The sequence below is a fragment of the Pelophylax lessonae genome, assembly GCF_965119305.1.
Source record: "Pelophylax lessonae genome assembly, chromosome: 9".
NCBI classification, from domain to species: domain Eukaryota; kingdom Metazoa; phylum Chordata; class Amphibia; order Anura; family Ranidae; genus Pelophylax; species Pelophylax lessonae.
In genome coordinates, this window is record NC_138776.1 from 258,384,971 (window position 1) to 258,405,514 (window position 20,544).

General features: G+C 43.6%; 1 protein-coding gene across 1 annotated transcript in view; it reads right to left on the bottom strand.

The window, feature by feature from the left end:
* Window positions 1-20,544, bottom strand: part of LOC309564407 (uncharacterized protein) — a gene marked incomplete at its 3' end in the record, with an annotated part of 50,817 nt that overhangs the window by 9,760 nt on the left and 20,513 nt on the right. The window contains exons 8-14 of the mRNA XM_082269035.1: window positions 19,266-19,319; window positions 18,030-19,001; window positions 9,208-9,327; window positions 8,970-9,091; window positions 8,510-8,606; window positions 5,898-6,050; window positions 2,280-3,436 (exon numbers count right to left, since the gene is read on the bottom strand). Of these exons, the coding sequence (XP_082125161.1) occupies window positions 2,280-3,436; window positions 5,898-6,050; window positions 8,510-8,606; window positions 8,970-9,091; window positions 9,208-9,327; window positions 18,030-19,001; window positions 19,266-19,319 (2,675 nt within the window). The remainder of the gene's footprint in view (window positions 1-2,279; window positions 3,437-5,897; window positions 6,051-8,509; window positions 8,607-8,969; window positions 9,092-9,207; window positions 9,328-18,029; window positions 19,002-19,265; window positions 19,320-20,544) is intronic.

The window sequence follows — 20,544 nt, forward strand, 5'->3', positions numbered from 1 at the left end:
CGGCTTTTCGGGATCGCTTTGGGGACTATCCCATGTCTGCCTGGCGTTATAGACAGCTGACTGATTTTATGGCCAAACTCCCTACTGCGTCCCGCCCGATTGATCACCTTTCCCCTCTGGAAACGGGGGGTTGTCCACCCCCCCGGATTCCGACATCTGCTGTCACATATGTATAAATTGGTTCTTGGCACAGTTTCTCGCACAGTTCCCTACTATGTTCGGTAAAGAGAGAGAGAGTTGGGAGTGGAGTTCTCCCCTCCGCAGTTGGCCAAAATCTTACACCTGGCTTATGTCTCCTCCATCACTACCAGAATCCGGGAAACCTCTTACAAATTTCTATCTGGCTGGTATAGAACGCCCTCTAAACTGATAGATGTTTCCTAACTCCGATTCGTACTGCTGGAGGGGTTGTGGCCAGGAGGGTACTTTTCTCCACATATGGTGGGATTGCCCGATTCTGAAACCCTTCTGGGATGCTATTCATCCCTGGATACAGAAATTGGCTATCGCCCCTCCTGGCCGCACCCCTCTTCAGTACCTTTTTCATGACACCCGCTCTTCTTTTAAGAGATATAAACGCAGTGTTATCCCGTTCTTGCTGAATGCCGCCAAGTGCCTGATTCCAAAGCATTGGAAGCAGACCACATGTCCCACATTGGCTGAATGGAAACGGGAGGTTAATTTGGTTATGGAAGCTGAACGGAGGGTGTTGATCTTGCGGGGGATGCAATCTCGCTTCATGGACATATGGACTGGGTGGAGGTTTTACTCGGAGGAGATTTGTGACACCTAGGGCACTCGGGGTGGATCGCTGGGGGGGTGAGTGGTGAGTTTCCCTTACCAGGGGTATCTTCCCCAGAGAGTGTCCCCTTGGGGTCCGTGCACATTCAAAGCTGACATTCTTCTTCTTCTCTCTCTCTCTCTTCCTTCTAACTTTTGGGGGCTCCACTAGGAGCACTGCCTTCTTTCTCCCTTTCTGTCTCAGCTCTACTCTTCTGATCACTACTTTAGTGTGTAATATGGATGGCAACTTTGCTGAGTGACTTAGGTTGCTGACTGTCATTACTTCACCGGGCAGCTACCGGGGTTCTTCCCTGGGGACTGGGCCCAGTTATCGGGACAGGAATTTAATGAGGTTTTTCCTCCATTTTGCCAATGGGCACACTCCTCATGTTGTTAACACTGTCTGATATAAACATGACTTTGTTTCTGTGTGATATACCACCGCAAAAGCTGAATTTAATCTGCTACCTCTTTTACTTGTTGTATTGTTTGTTATTTCTACCCACTTGTTTTTGAAAAAGCGAAAATAAAGATTATTTAAAAAAAAAAAAAACTCCAAAAGAAAGCTCTATTTGTGGGGGGAAAAAAGGACAATCATTTTATTTGGGTACAGCGTCACACGACTGCGCAATTGTTAGTTAAAGTAACGCAGTGCCGAATCCCAAAAATGGCCTGGTCGTTAATTCTGGTCCAGAAGTGGTTACCTTGCCAGTGAATTAGTAGCAGAAAAAGACAAGACGGCTTACTTGTAAATGAACTCAATGTATTGGTATGGGTTAGAATGAATGGTGGTTTGAGCATAAATGAGCACAGAGAAGGTAGGTTCAGACACCGTCCGCTAGAGTGTATAATCACTAGGCCAAAGTAACTTGGAATAGAGTTCTGTATCAATAGACTGGAATCAATGCATAATTCATCAATAAACATTTCATACAGACATTATTTGCAATGTGAATAAGATATACACTCCAAGAGAACGGCAAGAATATATGGTGCAATGTCCCCTTAGAAGTTCTGCTTAGCATAAGCAATAAGTAGAAGTATCTGTGTAGCAGCTGTAAAGGAACAGGCTTTAGACCTAATTCTTCAACCGGCTAGTGTTGGGGCCCAGTCGTACCCATGGTGCACATGAGAATAGTAACTGGCAGCAATAAGGCTCTTAGATGGCTGTATGGTCAGTTCCTAAAGCACTCAATCTCTCTATCAGCAGATAGTAAATCCCCACAGCCGCTTCTCCTTGGGCCCAGTAATATTACAGCTCATCCGGTCACAAACAGGGGTTAGTCCACTGTCTGCTCTGCACCCAGGTGACTCTGGCTCTCGGCATCCCTGAACTCAGTAAAAACTCTTTCTGCTCAACAGCTCCCTCCTTTGGCTAAAATAGCTGGTAAGCAGTTCAGCAAGTAAGGCAGCAGCTACAGAGCAGCTGCAGCCAGTGTCTCTTTCATTCTTAGCCAAGTACCTGGCTACATTTATTAACAGTTTCATTTGGTGTGTGTACTTTGATGTTTAATTAAATTATCATTACGTGTAAAACATTTCCCGCACTTTGAGCATGCAAAAGGGCGCTCACTCGAATGACTCATCTCGTGTCTACGAAGATTTGCCTTGTCGGAGAAACATATCCCGCACACTGGACAGGAAAAAGGATGTTTGCCCGTGTGGCTTTTCTGATGAGCACGTAGCTGGGCTTTCTGATTGAAAGACTTCCCACAATCTGAACAAGAAAATAGACTCTCCTCGGTGTGACTCCTCTGGTGGGCCACAAACTTGCCCTTCACAGTGAAAGATCTCCCGCACTCCAAACAAAGAAAAGGCCGCTCGCTTTTGTGAAGTCTTTGGTGTACAATCAGACTTCCTTTCCGAGTGAAGCCTTTCCCGCACTCTGTGCATAAGAAAGGACGCTCGCCCGTGTGAGTTCTCTGGTGCGATAGAAGTTCACTTTTCCCGATGAAACCTTTCCCGCACACCGAACATGAATGAGGACGCTCGCCCGTGTGAGTTCTTTGGTGTTTAACAAGGGTTCCTTTATAACTGAAACATTTCCCGCACTCTGAACATAAATAGGGACGCTCACCTGTGTGAATTCTCCGGTGTTCAACAAGGGCTCTTTCATAACTGAAACATTTCCCGCACTCTGAACATAAATAGGGAGGCTCACCTGTGTGAATTCTCTGGTGTTCAACAAGGGCTCTTTTGTGGAGTTTCTGATGTGTAAGAAATTCGCTTTCGTTAGTAAAAGATTTCCCGCATTTCGAACATGTAAGAGTTACACTGGTATGGGATCTGAGATGGATACGAAGTTCAGATTTGGTCTTGAAAGATTTTCCACACCCTAGACATGATAATGTATTGTTACCTCTGTGAGCTCCTTCATGGGGTAAGAAAGATTCCTTGGGATTAGAAGGATCTGTGGGTCTATCTGCAGTGTGAGATCCTAAATGGATATTTGCAATCATAGTATGTGATTGGTGAGAAGATTCCCCCTGATCAGAGGGATCCATTGATGTCTCCGGACAGGAAGGTCTGTGATGGATATTTTGTGTATTTGGATTTCCTCCTGGAGGATCCTGTGTGATGACATTATCTTCTGACTTACAATCAGCAGATAATAGAAGATGTCTCTCCGAGGAATTCCCGACATCGCATCCATCTGTTGGAAAGAAAGTTTTACATAAAGAAGACATTTTCAGAACATAAAAATGTGTTTAGTTTCAGATAGATTCGTTGTGTTACTAATTTCGTTTCAGAATTTGCTTAGTTTGGTTTCGGAATTCCTCTAGTTTTGTTTTCGTTAAATTCAGTTTCCTGTTCATTAAATTTCATTTTGTTTAACAAATTCCAAACTTTCAGAACGATTCGAATGGGTCGAAAAAACGATCGACCAGTTCTGTGCCAGATCGAAAAATGGATCTGTGACCAGTTCTCACACAGATCGAATTCTGTGTGAAGAATAGCTGGTTGTTAAGCAGCGGGGCTGGGAAGCCGGCTGCCGTGACCTTAACAACCGATGACTCATCAGCTGTCAGCGGGCTTCCCCACTGTAAACAAAACGATACCGGTGTTCTATCATAATACCGCTACCCATCAGATTCTGCAACCGCAAGTGACGTTCGTACGAGACCAACTTACTGCGCATGCGCCATGCGTTCCAACATGGCCGCTATGCATTCCAATAGGTTTCCTAATGTGACAGAACACGAAGAAGAGGCGGACATCTTCTTACACCCACGCAAGTCTTGAATTTTACATTTCTTTTAGTAGTAAACTCACCTAATAGACTGAATAACAGTGTTAAATGTATATTATTATTGTAAAATAGTAAATATAGCGAGAAACCTGCAGGTAGAAGGTGGCGATGGCCATCTTGGTACACCCCGCACTGCTCAGCGACAAACGATGAAATAGTCTATGTTACTATATAAGGTGAGGTAACTGCTACAAGAAGTGTGAAATTTAAGACTTGCTTGGGTGTATGAAGATGTCCGCTGCCGCCTTAGTAGTCTGTCACATTGGGAAACCTATTAGAACGCGTAGCGGGCATGTTGGAACGTGCAGAAAGCAATTTTGTTTGCAACGTCACTTCCGTAGCATTTTCTGATGGGTAGCGGTAATCTGATAGAACCGCAATATAAAAAGGTTACTCCTTCCCCCCCACCCCAAACCACCTTGTTCCCATGTTGATGGGGACAAGGGCCTCTTCCCAACAACCCTGGGCTGTGGTTTTCTATGGTCAGGGGGCTTATCTGAATCTGGAAGTACTCCCTTTAATAAGGGCCCCCCCCCCCATGTAAATGAGTATGGGTTACATTCCACCCTTACTCATTCACCAAAGATCCAATCCAAATTCTAAAAGTTTGGAATTCGCTAGAAAACGAATAAACAAAACAAATTTTAACGAATTTCAATGAAATTCATTACTATTTCATTCGAGATTAGGATACATCCAAATCTTCGAATAGCCAAAAATTCATCCGAATTTGTATTCGGACTGAAATGAATTGCACATGTTTAATATGAAGGTCAGTAATAAGAGAATCACATATGTTGGTCTAGAAGCCAACAGTTTCACAAAGCTCTAATAATCATCTGACATTTTGGCTTAACCACTCGCCAACCAACCGCCGTAGATATACTGAGGCAGGCTGGCTCAGCTGCATGAACCGAAGTACCTATATGTCGGTTTGTGGGGGCGTGCACTCGCGCCTCTATTAGGCAGTGGGAAAGCCGATCCACGGGGGGTGGTGGCCGCTATTACCACCGCGCACCCACGATTGCTCCCAGTGGAGAGAGAACAAAGGTCTGCTGTTGTAAACACAGCAGACTGTTCTCTCTGGAATGATCACAGAGCGCCTGTGATCCTCCTATTGAGGAACACAGGTCTCTGTGTTGATTCCACAAGCTCATCCCCCTCACTGTTAGAAAACACCCCCTAGGCTCACACATAACCCTTTGATTGCCCCTGGGTTAACCCCTTCCCTGCCAGTGTCATTAGAACAGTGACAGTGCATATTTTTAGCACTGATTACTGTAGTAATGTCACTGGTCCCCCCAAAAATGTCAGTTAGGGGTCCGATCTGTGTGCCGCAATGTCGCAGTCCCGCTAAAAATCGCAGTTCGCCGCCATTACTTACCATGACATAAAAATCTTTCCCATAGTTTGTAGACGCGATAACTTTTGCGCACACCAATCAATATACACTTATTGGGATTTTCTTTTACCAAAAATATGTTGCAGAATACAAATTGACCTAAAATTATGAAAAAATGTGATTTTTACATTTTTTTATTGGGAATGTTATATAGCAGAATGTGAAAAATATTGTTTTTTTTTAGAATTGTCGCTCTTTTTTTGTTTATAGCGCAAAAAATAAAAAACGCAGAGGTGATCAAATACCACCAAAAGAAAGCTCTATTTGTGGGAAAAAAGGACATGAATTTTATTTGGGTACAGCGTCGCACGACCGTGCAATTGTCCGTTAAAGTAACGCAATGCCGAATCGTAAAAAATGGCCTGATCATTAAGGGGGAAAATCCTTCCGGTCCAGAAGTGGTTAAACTACTATCCTTATACTGAGACTGTGACCCATTTCTTCCATAGCGCCTATACTTACGTAGAAGCATTTCATCTTGTTCACTCTTCATAATCCTCCCATTCTCTTCTGTAGACGGATGATCACCCCCCACATACGTCTCTACTTCTTCTTTAACCTCAGCTTTTATATTAATCTGTTCTTCACCCTGAACCCCAAAATAATAGAAAACATCTATTAAAGATAGAACTCCAGGCAGATATAAAAGACACAAATAACAGCAGCTCTGCATTCATTACCCACTTCCCGACCTCTCAATAGCAGATATACAGCTACAGAGCATCCCTCCTGTGCAGAATCATATATATATATATATATATAGCCAAAAGTATTGGGACACCTGCCTTTACACGCACATGATCTTTAATAAATCTTAGTCCGTAGGGTTCATTATTGAGTTGGCCCACCATGGTTGGCCTGGTAAAAAAAATTGAAAAGGTACACACAGCCAACCAGGTAGCCGCCATAAAACTTGACACACTGATGCCTGATAATGGAACTCGCAGGGGGCACCGTGTGCCGTTGTATAGAGTGCTGTTAACTCGGAGGGAAGAATCGCGACCCTCAATGGTGTGCGCCTGCACAAAAGCCTTTTTTAGAGGCAGCCGTGAACATAAAAGAAGAATCTGACCTCCAGGAGGGGGAGGGAATGGACAGATACCCAGATACCCACAAAAGTGCCCAGACAACCTCCAAGGAGAGCAACGCAACTCCCTGAGGAGGGGACGTTCAGGGACACATGGACGGTAGACAATGGTCCAAAATTAGGTGAAAATCTGGCACTATCTTCAGAAGAAGGGAAGGGCAAGAATGGAGAACCACCTTATTCTTATGTAAAGCAAAACAAGAAGACGTAAAAATAAGGGCCCTGGCACTGATGCCCACCATGTGGAAAGAAGGGCAACCAGGAAAGCAAGAAACCTTGTAAGACAGAGTAAGCAGTGCTAAATCCCGAACACACACACAAAGGGAAGGCTTCTGGAGGACCGAAAAGACCAAAAGCAAGTCCTGCAGCAGCAACGGGAGTACACAAGCCCGAAGAATAAAGGTGCCAATCAGGAATTGCAGAGCCCGGGGACGGTGAAGAAAGATAGCAAGGGCAGAACCTAAATGATACGCAAGGCCAGGTTTAGTTGAGTGCGGCTGCCGAACCCCAGCCCAACAGGTCTACCGACCAGAGCAAGCACACAGGGCTCCTGCACATCCGCCTCTGGCATAGGGAGAAGCCTGGGGGGAAGTGATATCAAGGGAGGATGGGCACCTACAGTTAAAATGGTGGGTGCAAAATGCCACCTGGATAGGCCAAAAAGCCCCAGCCTAAATTTAAAAGCGGCCAACCGCATGGTGCGGACACCTGCCGGAGGACGAGGTGCAGAAACGCAAGGCAGGGCAGGGCAGGGGGTCCAGGACTCTCTCCCTCCCACAGCAGCAAGTGACCACGCACGAGCCCAGTCTAACCCTGTAGGTCCCAACAGTGTCTATTCTCTAATCCGACCCATGGGGGGGTGAAGGGGGGCTTACACCCAGACAGGCAGGGCTACCCAACCCCCGAGAGAATGTTTCGTACCCCAAAGAAAAGCCTCATTAAACTCCTGATGCCCTGTGTTTACCGCAAAGGGGGGAAAAGAGGAGGGAGGTGTTAGAGAGATGTGTACAGGAGACCAGACCTGTAGGGGCAAAGGAGAAGCCACAGGTCCAACCAGCCTGGAAGTACCCGCACCCCACACCGCATCCAGGTAGGGGCCATCTACTTACCGATCCAGCGGAGTGTGTGGGGAGGCTGTCGGCAAGGATAATGCTGTGACATGGATTCTAGCGGTAATACGCTGGCTGTTCTGGTCGAGGATGAGGCTTTGTCCTGGCCAACCTAGGGTTTAGCTAAAGGTCTGCACACGCTTGTTGGGCAGACTGACTTGACCACTGGATCAAGATAATCCAGCCCGTCGCCCAAACTGGCTATTGATTGAAGATCTCCACAGAAAAAATCCCAGAAGGAGACAAAAAAAGAAAAAAAGCTATGGAACCAGGGAACTAGTTCTTTACGCCTGAACACTAGCCAAATAAAACTGGCTTGCATATAGCAATGAGGGGGCTTTATACCAGCTGTGTTCTTTTTATGCCTAGTTTCCTACTCCTGTATGCAGCGCCATAACCCTATGGTCAAGACTAAGAAGAGCGGTGTCTGTCAATAAACGTAAGAGAAACTGTATATTGTTTTTAAAAAAAAAAAAAAAAAAATGCTTGTGATGGAAACGAAGGGTGCTGATGGAGAGGGAGCAAAAGCTACATTTTAGATGTAAAAGTCAACATTAGAACAAAAGACTACATAGAAGAATATCATCTCACAAAGTTCAGAACCACTTCTGTGTTTTATACACCGAGTCCTCCTACCTGATGATGGTGAAGGATGGTGTGAGCTTCCTGTGTGGAATCCCAGGAATACAGAGGATAGGGACATCTATCTGGTGAGTTTGTGCCACTGAATGGCTTCATCATGATGTGCTTGAAGGGATCTCTGTGTCCTTTTGAAAACTCCATCACACCAACCTCCTCCTTCTCCTCTTTTATCTCTGTTTGAACCTTTTGTGAGATGGTGTGATCTTCCTGTGTGGAATCCTGGGAATACAGAGGACGGGGACATCTCTCTGGTGAGTTTGTGTCACTGAATGGCTCCATCATGATGTGCTTGAAGGGATCTCGGTGTCCTTCTGAAAACTCCATCACACCAACCTCCTCCTTCTCCACTTTTATCTCTGTTTGAACCTTTTGTGAGATGGTGTGATCTTCCTGTGTGGAATCCTGGGAATACAGAGGACGGGGACATCTCTCTGGTAAATTTGTGTCACTAAATGGCTCCATCATGATGTGCTTGAAGGTATCTCTGTGTCCTTCTGAAAACCCCATCACACTAACCTCATCCTCCTTTTTTATCTCTGTTTGAACCTTTGGTGAGATAGAGTGATCTTCCTGTGTGGAAGCCTGGGAATACACAAGATAGGGACATCTCTCTGGTGGGATTGTGTCACTGAATGGCTCCATCATGATGTGCTTGAAGGGACCACTTTGTCCTTTTGAAAACTCCATCACAGCAACCTCCTCCTCCTCTTTTATCTCTGTTAGAACCTTTTGTGAGATGGTGTGATCTTCCTGTGTGGAATCCCGGGAATACAGAGGACGGGGACATCTCTCTGGTGGGTTCCCATTACTGGATCCATCTGTAGGAAACACACACACTGACTGAATACATTGTTTCTATGTGTTTATCAGATGATGGGGGATCTAGGTGGACCCTCCGTACTGCTCTCTCATTTACAATGAAGTTTCCTCTTACCCGATGATGTGAGGGACGGCTGATTCTCCATCATGACATCCTTATAGAGATCCTTGTGTCCTTCTAAATACTTCCACTCCTCCATGTAGAAACAGACAGTGACATCCTGACACCTTCGTACTTTATTTGTAAAGTGATTTAAAAAAAATAAAAGAATGATTTTATGGTTTACTAATAGCTCAATGAGGACAATATCAGGTGCTTATATGCTAATGATAGGTTTTTAGCATGCTAGAATGTCTCTTCGTATTCAGAATTATGTTATTAGAACAAGGTCTTTGGAACAAAAGATTATGCAGTATTTAGAGAGACAGTCTACTAATATTAAATAGTGAGGTATTCCAGAGTCACAAACAAGCTGATAAAGTGTTCCAAAATACCAAAAATGAATGTCTCTTGTAATTTCTATATGTGTTACTAGTGCAAGCTATTGAGTGAATGTGTTAAAATGAGAAATTATTTATTTTTGGAGGTCCAACATGGCAAATGTCGAGAGTTTCAGCTTAAAATCCTGAATTTCTGTAAAGATGCAAGGCCTTTGCATATTAACGCCTGCTGCTCGTTGATCTTCACTTTCCATTTGTAGCCCTACTTTTCTAAATAAACTTTCAAAACTTTCACAGTGAGAAGGAGAGGTTGTTTTACTTATCCAGAGACAAAATCCATAAGAGCGATATCATGTGATCAACCTGGAATCCTATAAACTAGAGGCTCTGGATGGACAGTTGGATAAATGGTTTTATATTTAGGATGTATCTGGTCTATAAACCAGAGGCTCTGGCTGGGCAGTTATAAATGGCTCTATATTTAGGATCTATGTAGGATGTATTTGGTCTATATACCAGAGGCTCTGGATGGACAGTTGGATAAATGGTTCTATATTTAGGATGTATCCGGTTTATAAACCAGAGGCTCTAGATGGACAGTTGGATAAATGCCTCTATATATAGGATGTATCTGTGTACATAGTATAATACTCTATATTTGTGTGTATCATCATCTGCTGGAGATAAAATACGTCACAGTGACTATGGAGGAAGAGGACGGACATGACGGGGGGGGGGGTTACTGGGTGTAAATAAAGAATATTATCTTATTACCTTCTCTGCTGCCGGTTTCAGCAATGTCTCTTCGCTACTTCCAAATGACCTCTCTTCCGGAAATTCCTATTTATACTCCTACATCACTTCCTATCTCTACTTTACATCACTTCCTGGCTCTACCTTACGTCACTTCCTGTTTGCGTGGTCATACTGAGATCACCATCTTGTGTTCAATATAAATACTGCAGTCTGTGTTACGTTTACACAGTTTACTTGCTGCCTCGTGCTCCATTCCTCCATCTATTAAATCCATGATTACACACACAGATTATACCTCAGATAAAATCCAGAAGGTAAAAAAAATAAAATGAAAAACAATTTTAATACTAATTTCAACATTTATTAATGTAATAAATTAAATTAAATTTAACATTTTAAAGTATAACGAAAGGCATTTTTTTTTTAGTTTTAAATAGGGTAGAGATAGATTAGAACCCCTGTCAGTTTTAATTGCTGTATGTGCCCCCGTTCAGGAGATCAACCCCCCCCCCCACCTCCCCTATTTGTCCTGTTTACCATTATGATTTAAAGTGAAAGTAAAAGATAACCCCATAATTTTGGGTTTTCCCCAGAAAAGTAATAGAGGGGAAATCCTCCAATGTGGACACTAGTTCTGGTGATCTGGGGTTCCCAGAGAAATTCCCTTAATTTGGAGAGATTTCCTCTCACTTCCTGTGCCCAAACTTTTGCAGACGCCATTTTTTTATTTTCTGTTATTTTGAAAGTGTAAATGATGGAAATAAAATCTAACTTTTGTTGACATATTATAAGAATGTCTAATCTGTAATTTGATGCCTTTTGGAGATTTTTCCATTTTTCCTTGGCTTCTTTATGCACATTAATACAAATTTTTACCTGGGGTGCCCAAACTTTCGATCCCCACTGTATGGGCAGCTTTAAACTGGTGGAGGATTCTACTACCAGGAATTATCATACTAGGAAAAGGTATACATCTCTCACCATCCAATCTCCTACTGAGTTTTACACTGCAGTGCTGAAAAGTCCCCACCACACACATTGTTCCCTCAACAATAACCATATACTGGCAGAGAAATTATTCTATAGTCAGTATCTAATTCCCCGACACACATTGTTCTCTTAGCAGTCTCCACTATGATCTCTTGCAGCTCTATCCCACCATCCACACTACATTCTCCGACAGCTCTCCAGCACCATCCACACTACATTCTCCGACAGCTCTCCAGCACCATCCACACTACATTCTCCGACAGCTCTCCTCCCACCCTCCACACTACATTCTCCGACAGCTCTCCTCCACCATCCACACTGCATTCTCTGACAGCTCTCCTCCACCATCCACACTACATTCTCTGACAGCTCTCCTCCACCATCCACACTACATTCTCCGACAGCTCTCCTCCACCATCCACACTACTTTCTCCGACAGCTCTCCTCCCACCATCCACAATACATTCTCCAACAGCTCTCCCCCACCATCCACACGACATTCTCCGACAGCTCTCCTCCCACCATCCACACTACATTCTCCGACAGCTCTCCTCCACCATCCACACTACTTTGTCCGACAGCTCTCCCCCACCATCCACACTACATTCTCCAACAGCTCTCCCCCACCATCCACACTACATTCTCCGACAGCTCTCCTCCCACCATCCACACTACATTCTCCGACAGCTCTCCTCCACCATCCACACTACTTTCTCCGACAGCTCTCCTCCCACCATCCACACTACATTCTCCGACAGCTCTCCTCCCACCATCCACACTACATTCTCCGACAGCTCTCCTCCCACCATCCACACTACATTCTCCGACAGCTCTCCTCCCACCATCCACACTGCATTCTCCGACAGCTCTCCTCCACCATCCACACTACATTCTCCAACAGCTCTCCTCCACCATCCACACTACATTCTCCAACAGCTCTCCTCCCACCATCCACACTACATTCTCCGACAGCTCTCCACTACCATCCACAATACATTCTCCAACAGCTCTTCCCCACCATCCACACTACATTCTTCGACAGCTCTCCTCCACCATCTATATTACATTCTCTAGCAGCTCCAATTGTATTATATTGTAATTGTATGTATTGTGTATATGTGTTTCATATGAGGGCTGTATTACTATTTTGTAATCCTTACAGGTATGTGGTTATCAAAACACCACTTTAAAACTGGAATATTTTCAATATGCCCTACTGTACCGTGATGCAAATGGTACACCACTATGGTCTATCTTCTCCACTTAGTGTAAGAATCAGAGCCTGGGAGGTTACAACGGTTCCCTGGTATACCTATATGCTATATGTTTGGGTTCCTTGGTCTGCATAGCCTATTATGAAGGACTACCACTCCCTGAGCTGTAGTTTTATTTTATAGTATGCAAAATGGAAAAAAGGAATGGGAATACTGCAAAGGAGGGAGGGGGGGGGGGGGGGCATGCACGTCCAACCTTTGGAGGCTCCAGGAAATAGAAGAAAAACAATAGAAGGTTCAGCCCATTCAACTCCACCTATAAATGAAGTATGTGAGGAACCAGTAGGGTGGGTCAGCCCACCAGACTATACATGAAATATCAACTTTGCGTCAGTGTACAGCTTTTAATAAAACGTTTGCCGTATACAGTATCTCACAATTGTAAGTACACCCCTCACATTTTTGTAAATATTTTACAATATCTTTTCATGTGACAGCACTGAAGAAATTACACTTTGCTACAATGTAAAATGGTGAGTGTACAGCTTGTATAACAGTGTAAATTTGCTGTCCACTCAAAATAATTGAACACACAGCCATTAATGTCTAAACCGCTGGCAACAAAAGTGAGTACACCCCTAAGTGAAAATGTTCAAATTGGGCCCAATTAGCCATTTTTCCTCCCCGGTGTCATGTGACTCGTTAGTGTTACAAGGTCTCAAGTGTGAATGGGGAGCAGGTGTGTTAAATTTGGTGTTATCGCTCTCACTCTCTCATACTGGTCACTGGAAGTTCAACATGGCACCTCATGGCAAAAAACTCTTTGGATCTGAAAAAAAAGAATTGTTGCTCTACATAAAGATGGCCTAGGCTAAAAGAAGATTGCCAAGACCCTGAAACTGAGCTGCAGCACGGTGGCCAAGACCATACAGTGATTTAACAGGATGGGTTCCACTCAGAACAGGCCTCGATATGGTCAACTAAGGAGGTTGAGTGCACATGCTCAGCGTCATATCCAGAAGTTGTCTTTGGGAAATAGACGTATGAGTGCTGCCAGCATTGCTGCAGAGGTTGAAGGGGGGGGGGGTTCAGCCTGTCAGTGCTCAGACCATACGCCTCACACTGCATCAAACTGGTCTGCATGGCTGTTGTCCCAGAAGGAAGCCTCTTCTAAAGATGATGCAAAAGAAAGCCTGCAAACAGTTTGCTGAAGACAAGCACACTAAGGACATGGATTACTGGAACCATGTCCTGTGGTCTGATCAGACCAAGATAAACTAATTTGGTTCAGATGGTGTCAAGCGTGTGTGGTGGAAACCAGGTGAGGAGTACAAAGACAAGTGTGTCTTGCACACAGTCAAGCATGGTGGTGGGAGTGTCATGGGGCTGCATGAGTGCTGCCGACACAGGGGAGCTACAGTTCATTGAGGGAACAATGAATGCTAACATGTACTGTGACCTACTGAAGCAGAGCATGATCCCATCCCTTCGGAGACTGGGCCGCAGGGCAGTATTCCAACATAACAACCCCATACACACCTCCAAGACGACCACTGCCTTTCTAAAGAAAATGAGGGTAAAGGTGATGGACTGGCCAAGCTTGTCTCCAGACCTAAACCCTATTGAGCATCTGTGGGGGATCCTCAAAAGGAAGGTGGAGGAGTGCAAAGTCTCTAACATCCACCAGCTCCATGATGTCGTCATGGAGGAGTGGAAGAGGACTCCAGTGGCAACCTGCGAAGCTCTGGTGAACTCCATGCCCAAGAGGGTTAAGGCAGTGCTGGAAAATAATGGTGGCCACACAAAATATTGACACTTTGGGCCCAATTTGGACATTGTCACTTAGGGGTGTACTCACTTTTGTTGTCAGTGGTTTGGATATTAATGGCTGTGTGTTGAGTTATTTTGAGGGGACAGCAAATTTACACTGTTATACAAGCTGTACACTCACTACTTTACATTGTAGCAAAGTGTCATTTCTTCAGTGTTGTCACATGAAAAGATAGAATAAAATATTTACAAAAATGTGAGGGGTGTACTCACTTTTGTGAGATACTGTAGTTGTTTCATGGACTAAACAAAATCATCTGTTCAATACCACCCTACATTTTTGTAGCATTACCCCAGAGGGAGACACTTGGTAATTTGGGCTTTCTGTTCTGTGCCTTGACTCCCTCAGCCCCTCTGACATACCTGGTTGAATTAAAGTCACTGTAAGCACAAAGAACAACACGAGCATGGATACCTTTAACCACTTGCTGACCAGCCACTGTACAGTGCATTGCAAAAGTATTCAGCCCCCTTGAACTTTTAAACCCTTTGCCACATTTCAGGCTTCAAACATAAAGATATAAAACTGTAATTTTTTTTTTGAAGAATCAACAAATGGGACACAATCATGAAGTGGAACAAAATTTATTGGATATTTCAAACTTTGTTAACAAATAAAAAACTGAAAAATTAGGCGTGCAAAATTATTCAGCACCCTTAAGTTTTGCACATCGAGAGACTGAAATTTTTGCCCATTCCTCCTTGCAAAACAGCTCGAGCTCAGTGAGGTTGGATGGAGAGCGTTTGTGAACAGCAATTTTCAGTTCTTTCTACAGATTCTCGATTGGATTCAGGTCTGGACTTTGACTTGGCCATTCTAACACCTGGATATGTTTATTTGTGAACCATTCCATTGTAGATTTTGCTTTATGTTTTGGATCATTGTCTTGTTGGAAGACAAATCTCCGTCCCAGTCTCAGGTCTTTTGCAGACTCCATCAGGTTTTCTTCCAGAATGGTCCTGTATTTGGCTCCATCCATCTTCCCATCAATTTTAACCATCTTCCCTGTCCCTGCTGAAGAAAAGCAGGCCCAAACCATGATGCTGCCACCACCATGTTTGACAGTGGGGGATGGTGTGTTCAGGGTGATGAGCTGTGTTGCTTTTACGCCAAACATAACGTTTTGCATTGTTGCCAAAAAGTTCGATTTTGGTTTCATCTGATCAGAGCACCTTCTTCCACATGTTTGGTGTCTCCCAGGTGGCTTGTGGCAAACTTTAAACAACACTTTATGGATATCTTTAAGAAATGGCTTTCTTCTTGCCACTCTTCCATAAAGTCCAGATTTGTGCAGTATACGACTGATTGTTGTCCTATGGACAGAGTCTCCCACCTCAGCTGTAGATCTCTGCAGTTCATCCAGAGTGATCATGGGCCTCTTGGCTGCATCTCTGATCAGTCTTCTCCTTGTATGAGCTGAAAGTTTAGAGGGACGGCCAGGTCTTCGTAGATTTGCAGTGGTCTGATACTCCTTCCATTTCAATATTATCGCTTGCATGGTGCTCCTTGGGATGTTTAAAGCTTGGGAAATCTTTTTGTATCCAAATCCGGCTTTAAACTTCTCCACAACAGTATCTCGGACCTGCCTGGTGTGCAGACTATCACAGTGAAGGTGCATTTATACGGAGACTTGATTACACACAGGTGGATTCTATTTATCATCATTAGTCATTTATGTTGGATCATTCAGAGATCCTCACTGAACTTCTGGAGAGAGTTTGCTGCACTGAAAGTAAAGGGGCTGAATAATTTTGCACGCCCAATTTTTCAGTTTTTTATTTGTTAACAAAGTTTGAAATATCCAATAAATTTCGTTCCACTTCATGATTGTGTCCCACTTGTTGTTGATTCTTCAAAAAAATTAGTTTTTTTTTTTAAATTAAATTAAACTTGATGTTTGAAGCCTGAAATGTGGCAAAAGGTTGAAAAGTTCAAGGGGGCCGAATACTTTCGCAATGCAGTGTATATATACTGCGGAAGGTCGGCTCTATTGCACGAAACGACGTACCTGTAGGTTGGCTCTTTTGCGTGAAATGACGTACCTTTGTGCAATAGCCATTGGGGACGCGCGCGCTGATCGGCCACCCACGATCGCTCCCCAGAGAGGTAGAGCGGCAATCTGCCGATGTAAACAAGCCACACTGCCGTTATTTCAGGGATGAAAATAGTGATCTTGCGTTCCTGCTAAGCAGGAACATGGATCTCTGTGTTCATCCAGTGAGTTCATCCCCCACACAGTTAGAAAGCATCCCCTAGGGATACATTTATCCGTTTAATCACCCCTGGTGTTAACCCCTTCCCTGCGAGTGTCAGTACAGTGACAGTGCATATTTTTAGCACTGATTACTGTAACTATGTCACTGGTTCTCAAAAAAAAGGGTCAGTTAGGTGTCTTATTTGTATGCCGCAATTCTGCTAAAAATCCCTGATTGCCGCCATTACTAGTTAAAATAAATAAATAAATAAATACAAATGCCATAAAAATATCCAAAAGTTTGTAGATGCGATAACTTTTGCGCAAACCAATCAATATACGCTTATTGGGGAACAAAAATGTACCAAAAATATGTAGCAGAATACATATTGGCCTAAATTGATGAAAACATTTGAATTTTTTTAAGTTTTTTAAAAAAAATTTATTAGATTTGTTTTACTTTCTGATATAAAACCTATTTTTTTCTTTTCAAAAAAATTGTCGGTCGCAAAAAAATAAAAAAAATGCAGAGATGATCAAATACCACCAAAAGAAAGCTCTATTTGTGGGGGGGGGGAGGACAATCATTTTATTTGGGTACAGCGTCGCACGACCGTGCAATTGTCAGTTAAAATAACGCAGTGCCGAATACCAAAAATGGTCTGGTCAATAATTCTGGTCCAGAAGTAGTTACCTTTGGCTGTGAATTAGTACCAGAAAAAAGACAAAGACGGCTTACTTGTAAATGAACTCAATGTATTGGTATGGGTTAGAATAAATGGTGGTTTGAGCATAAATGAGCACAGAGAAGGTAGGTTCAGACACCGTCCGCTAGAGTGTATAATCACTAGGCCAAAGTAACTTGGAATAGAGTTCTGTATCATTAGACTGAAATCAATGCATAATTCATCAATAAACATTTCATACAGACATTATTTGCAATGAGAATAAGATATACACTCCAAGAGAACGGCAAGAATATATGGTGCAATGTCCCCTGAGAAGTTCTGCTTAGCATAAACAATAAGTAAAAGTATCTGTGTAGCAGCTGTAAAGGAGCAGGCTTTAGACCTAATTCTTCAACCGGCTAGTGTTGGGGCCCAGTCGTACCCATGGTGCACATGAGAATAGTAACTGGCAGCAATAAGGCTCTTAGATGGCTGTATGGTCAGTTCCTAAAGGACTCAATCTCTCTAGCAGCAGATAGTAAATCCCCACAGCCGCTGCTCCTTGGGCCAAGTAAGATTACAGCTCATCTGGTCACAAACAGCGGTTAGTCCACTCTCTGCTCTGCACCCAGGTGGCTCTGGCTCTCGGCATCCCTGAACTTAGCACTCTGGATCCCAGAGTTAAAACTCTTAATGCTCAACAGCTCCCTCCTTTGGCTAAAATAGCTGGTAACCAGTTCAGCATGCAAGGCAGCAGCTACAGAGCAGCTGCAGCCAGTGTCTCTCTCATTTTTAGCTAAGCACCTGGCTACATTTATTAACAGTTTCATTTGGTGTGTGTACTTTGATGCTTAATTAGATTATCTCTACGTGTAAAACATTTCTCGCACTTTGAGCATGCAAAAGGGCGCTCGCTCGAATGACTCAGCTGGTGTCTACGAAGATTTGCCTTGTCGGAGAAACATATCCCGCACACTGGACAGGAAAAAGGATGTTTGCCTGTGTGGCTTTTCTGATGAGCATGCAGCTGGGCTTTCTGATTGAAAGACTTCCCACAATCTGAACAAGAAAATAGAGTCTTCTCGGTGTGACTCCTCTGATGGGCCACAAGCTTGCCCTTCACAGTGAAAGATCTCCCGCACTCCAAACAAAGAAAAGGCCGCTCGTTTGTGTGAAGTCTTTGGTGTGCAATCAGACTTCCTTTCCGACTGAAGCCTTTCCCGCACTCTGTGCATAAGAAAGGACGCTCGCCCGTGTGAGTTCTCTCGTGCGATAGAAGTTCACTTTTCCTGAAGAAACCTTTCCCGCACACCGAACATGAATGAGGACGCTCGCCCGCGTGAGTTCTTTGGTGTTTAACAAGGGTTTTTTTAGAAATGAAACCTTTCCCGCACTCTGAACATAAATAGGGACGCTCACCTGTGTGAATTCTCTGGTGTTCAACAAGAATTCTTTCCTTAGTGAAACATTTCCCGCACTCTGAACATGAATAAGAGTTCTCACCCTTGTGAACTCTGCTCTGGTGTGAATCAAAGCATTTTTTCTGAGGGAAACTTTTCCCGCATTCTGCGCATATAAACGGTCCCTCGCCTGTCTGAACTTCCTGGTGTGTTAGAAGTAGGCGCTTCTTGGTGAAACATTTCCCACAGTCTGGACATTTATGAGGATCCTCAGCCTTATGGAGTTTCTGATGTGTAAGAAATTCGCTTTCGTTAGTAAAAGATTTCCCGCATTTCGAACATGTAAGAGTTACACTGGTATGAGATCTGAGATGGATACGAAGTTCAGATTTGGTCTTGAAAGATTTTCCGCACCCTAGACATAATAATATATTGTTACCTCTGTGAGCTCCTTCATGGGGTAAGGAAGATTCCTTGGGATTAGAAGGATCTGTTGATCTATCTGCAGTGTGAGATCCTAAATGGATATTTGCAATCCTAGTATGTGATTGGTGAGAAGATTCCCCCTGATCAGAGGGATCCATTGATGTCTCCGGACAGGAAGGTCTGTGATGGATATTTTGTGTATTTGGATTTCCTCCTGGAGGATCCTGTGTGATGACATTATCTTCTGACTTACAATCAGCAGATAATAGAAGATGTCTCTCCGAGGAATTCCCGACATCACCTCCATCTGTTGGGAAGAAAGTTTTACATAAATAGAAGAAGACATTTGCAGAACGTAAAAATGTTCGGATAGATTTGTTGTGTTACTAATTTTGTTTAGTTTGGTTTCAGAATTCCTCTAGTTTTGTTTTCGTTAAATTCAGTTTCCTGTTCATCAAATTTAATTTTGTTTAACAAATTCCAAACTTTCAGAGCGATTCGAATGGGCCGAAAAAACGATCGACTAGTTCTGTGCCCGATCGAAAAATGGATCTGTGACCAGTTCTCACACAGATCGAATTGTGTGTGAGGAATAGCTGGTTGTTAAGCAGCGGGGCCGGGAAGCCGGCTGCCGCGACCTTAACAACCGATGACTCATCAGCTGTCAGCGGGCTTCCCCACTGTAAACAAAACAATGCTGGGGGTTACCTATCAGAATACCGCTACCCATCAGATTATGCAAACGGAAGTGACGTTCGGACGAGACCAACTTACTGCGCATTCACCATGCGTTCCAACATAGCCGCTATGTGTTCCAATAGGTATTCTCATGTCACAGAACACGAAGAAGAGGCGGATATCTTCTTACACCCACGCAAGTCTGGAATTTTACATTTCTTTTAGCAGTAAACTCACCTAATAGACTGAATAACAGTGTTAAATGTATATTATTATTGTAAAATAGTAAATATAGTGAGAAACTTGCAGATAGAAGGTGGCGACAGCCATCTTGGTACACCCGGTACTGCCCAGCGACAAAATGATTATATAGTTATATAGACTATTTTACTATATAATCATTTTGTCGCTGAGCAGTGCCGGGTGTACCAAGATGGCCGTCGCCAACTTATACCTGCAGGTTTCTCACTAGATTTACTATTTTACAATAATAGAAAATTAATTCTGTTATTCAGTATATAAGGTGCGTTTACTGCTAAAAGAAATGTAAAATTCAAGACTTGCGTGGGTATAAGATGATGTCCGCCGCTGCTTCATGTTCTGTCACATTAAGAAACCTATTAGAATGCACAGCGGCCATGTTGGAACGCATGGCGCATGCGCAGTAAGTTGTTCTCGTCCGAACGTCACTTCCGGTTGCAGAATCGGATAGGTAGCGGTATTCTGATAGAACATCAGTGTCCTGTCAGAATACCGCTACTCATCAGAAAATGTAACTGAAGTGACGTTCGGAATGAAAAATGCTTACTGCGCATGGGCCATGCGTTCCAACATGGCCGCTGTGTGTGCCTATA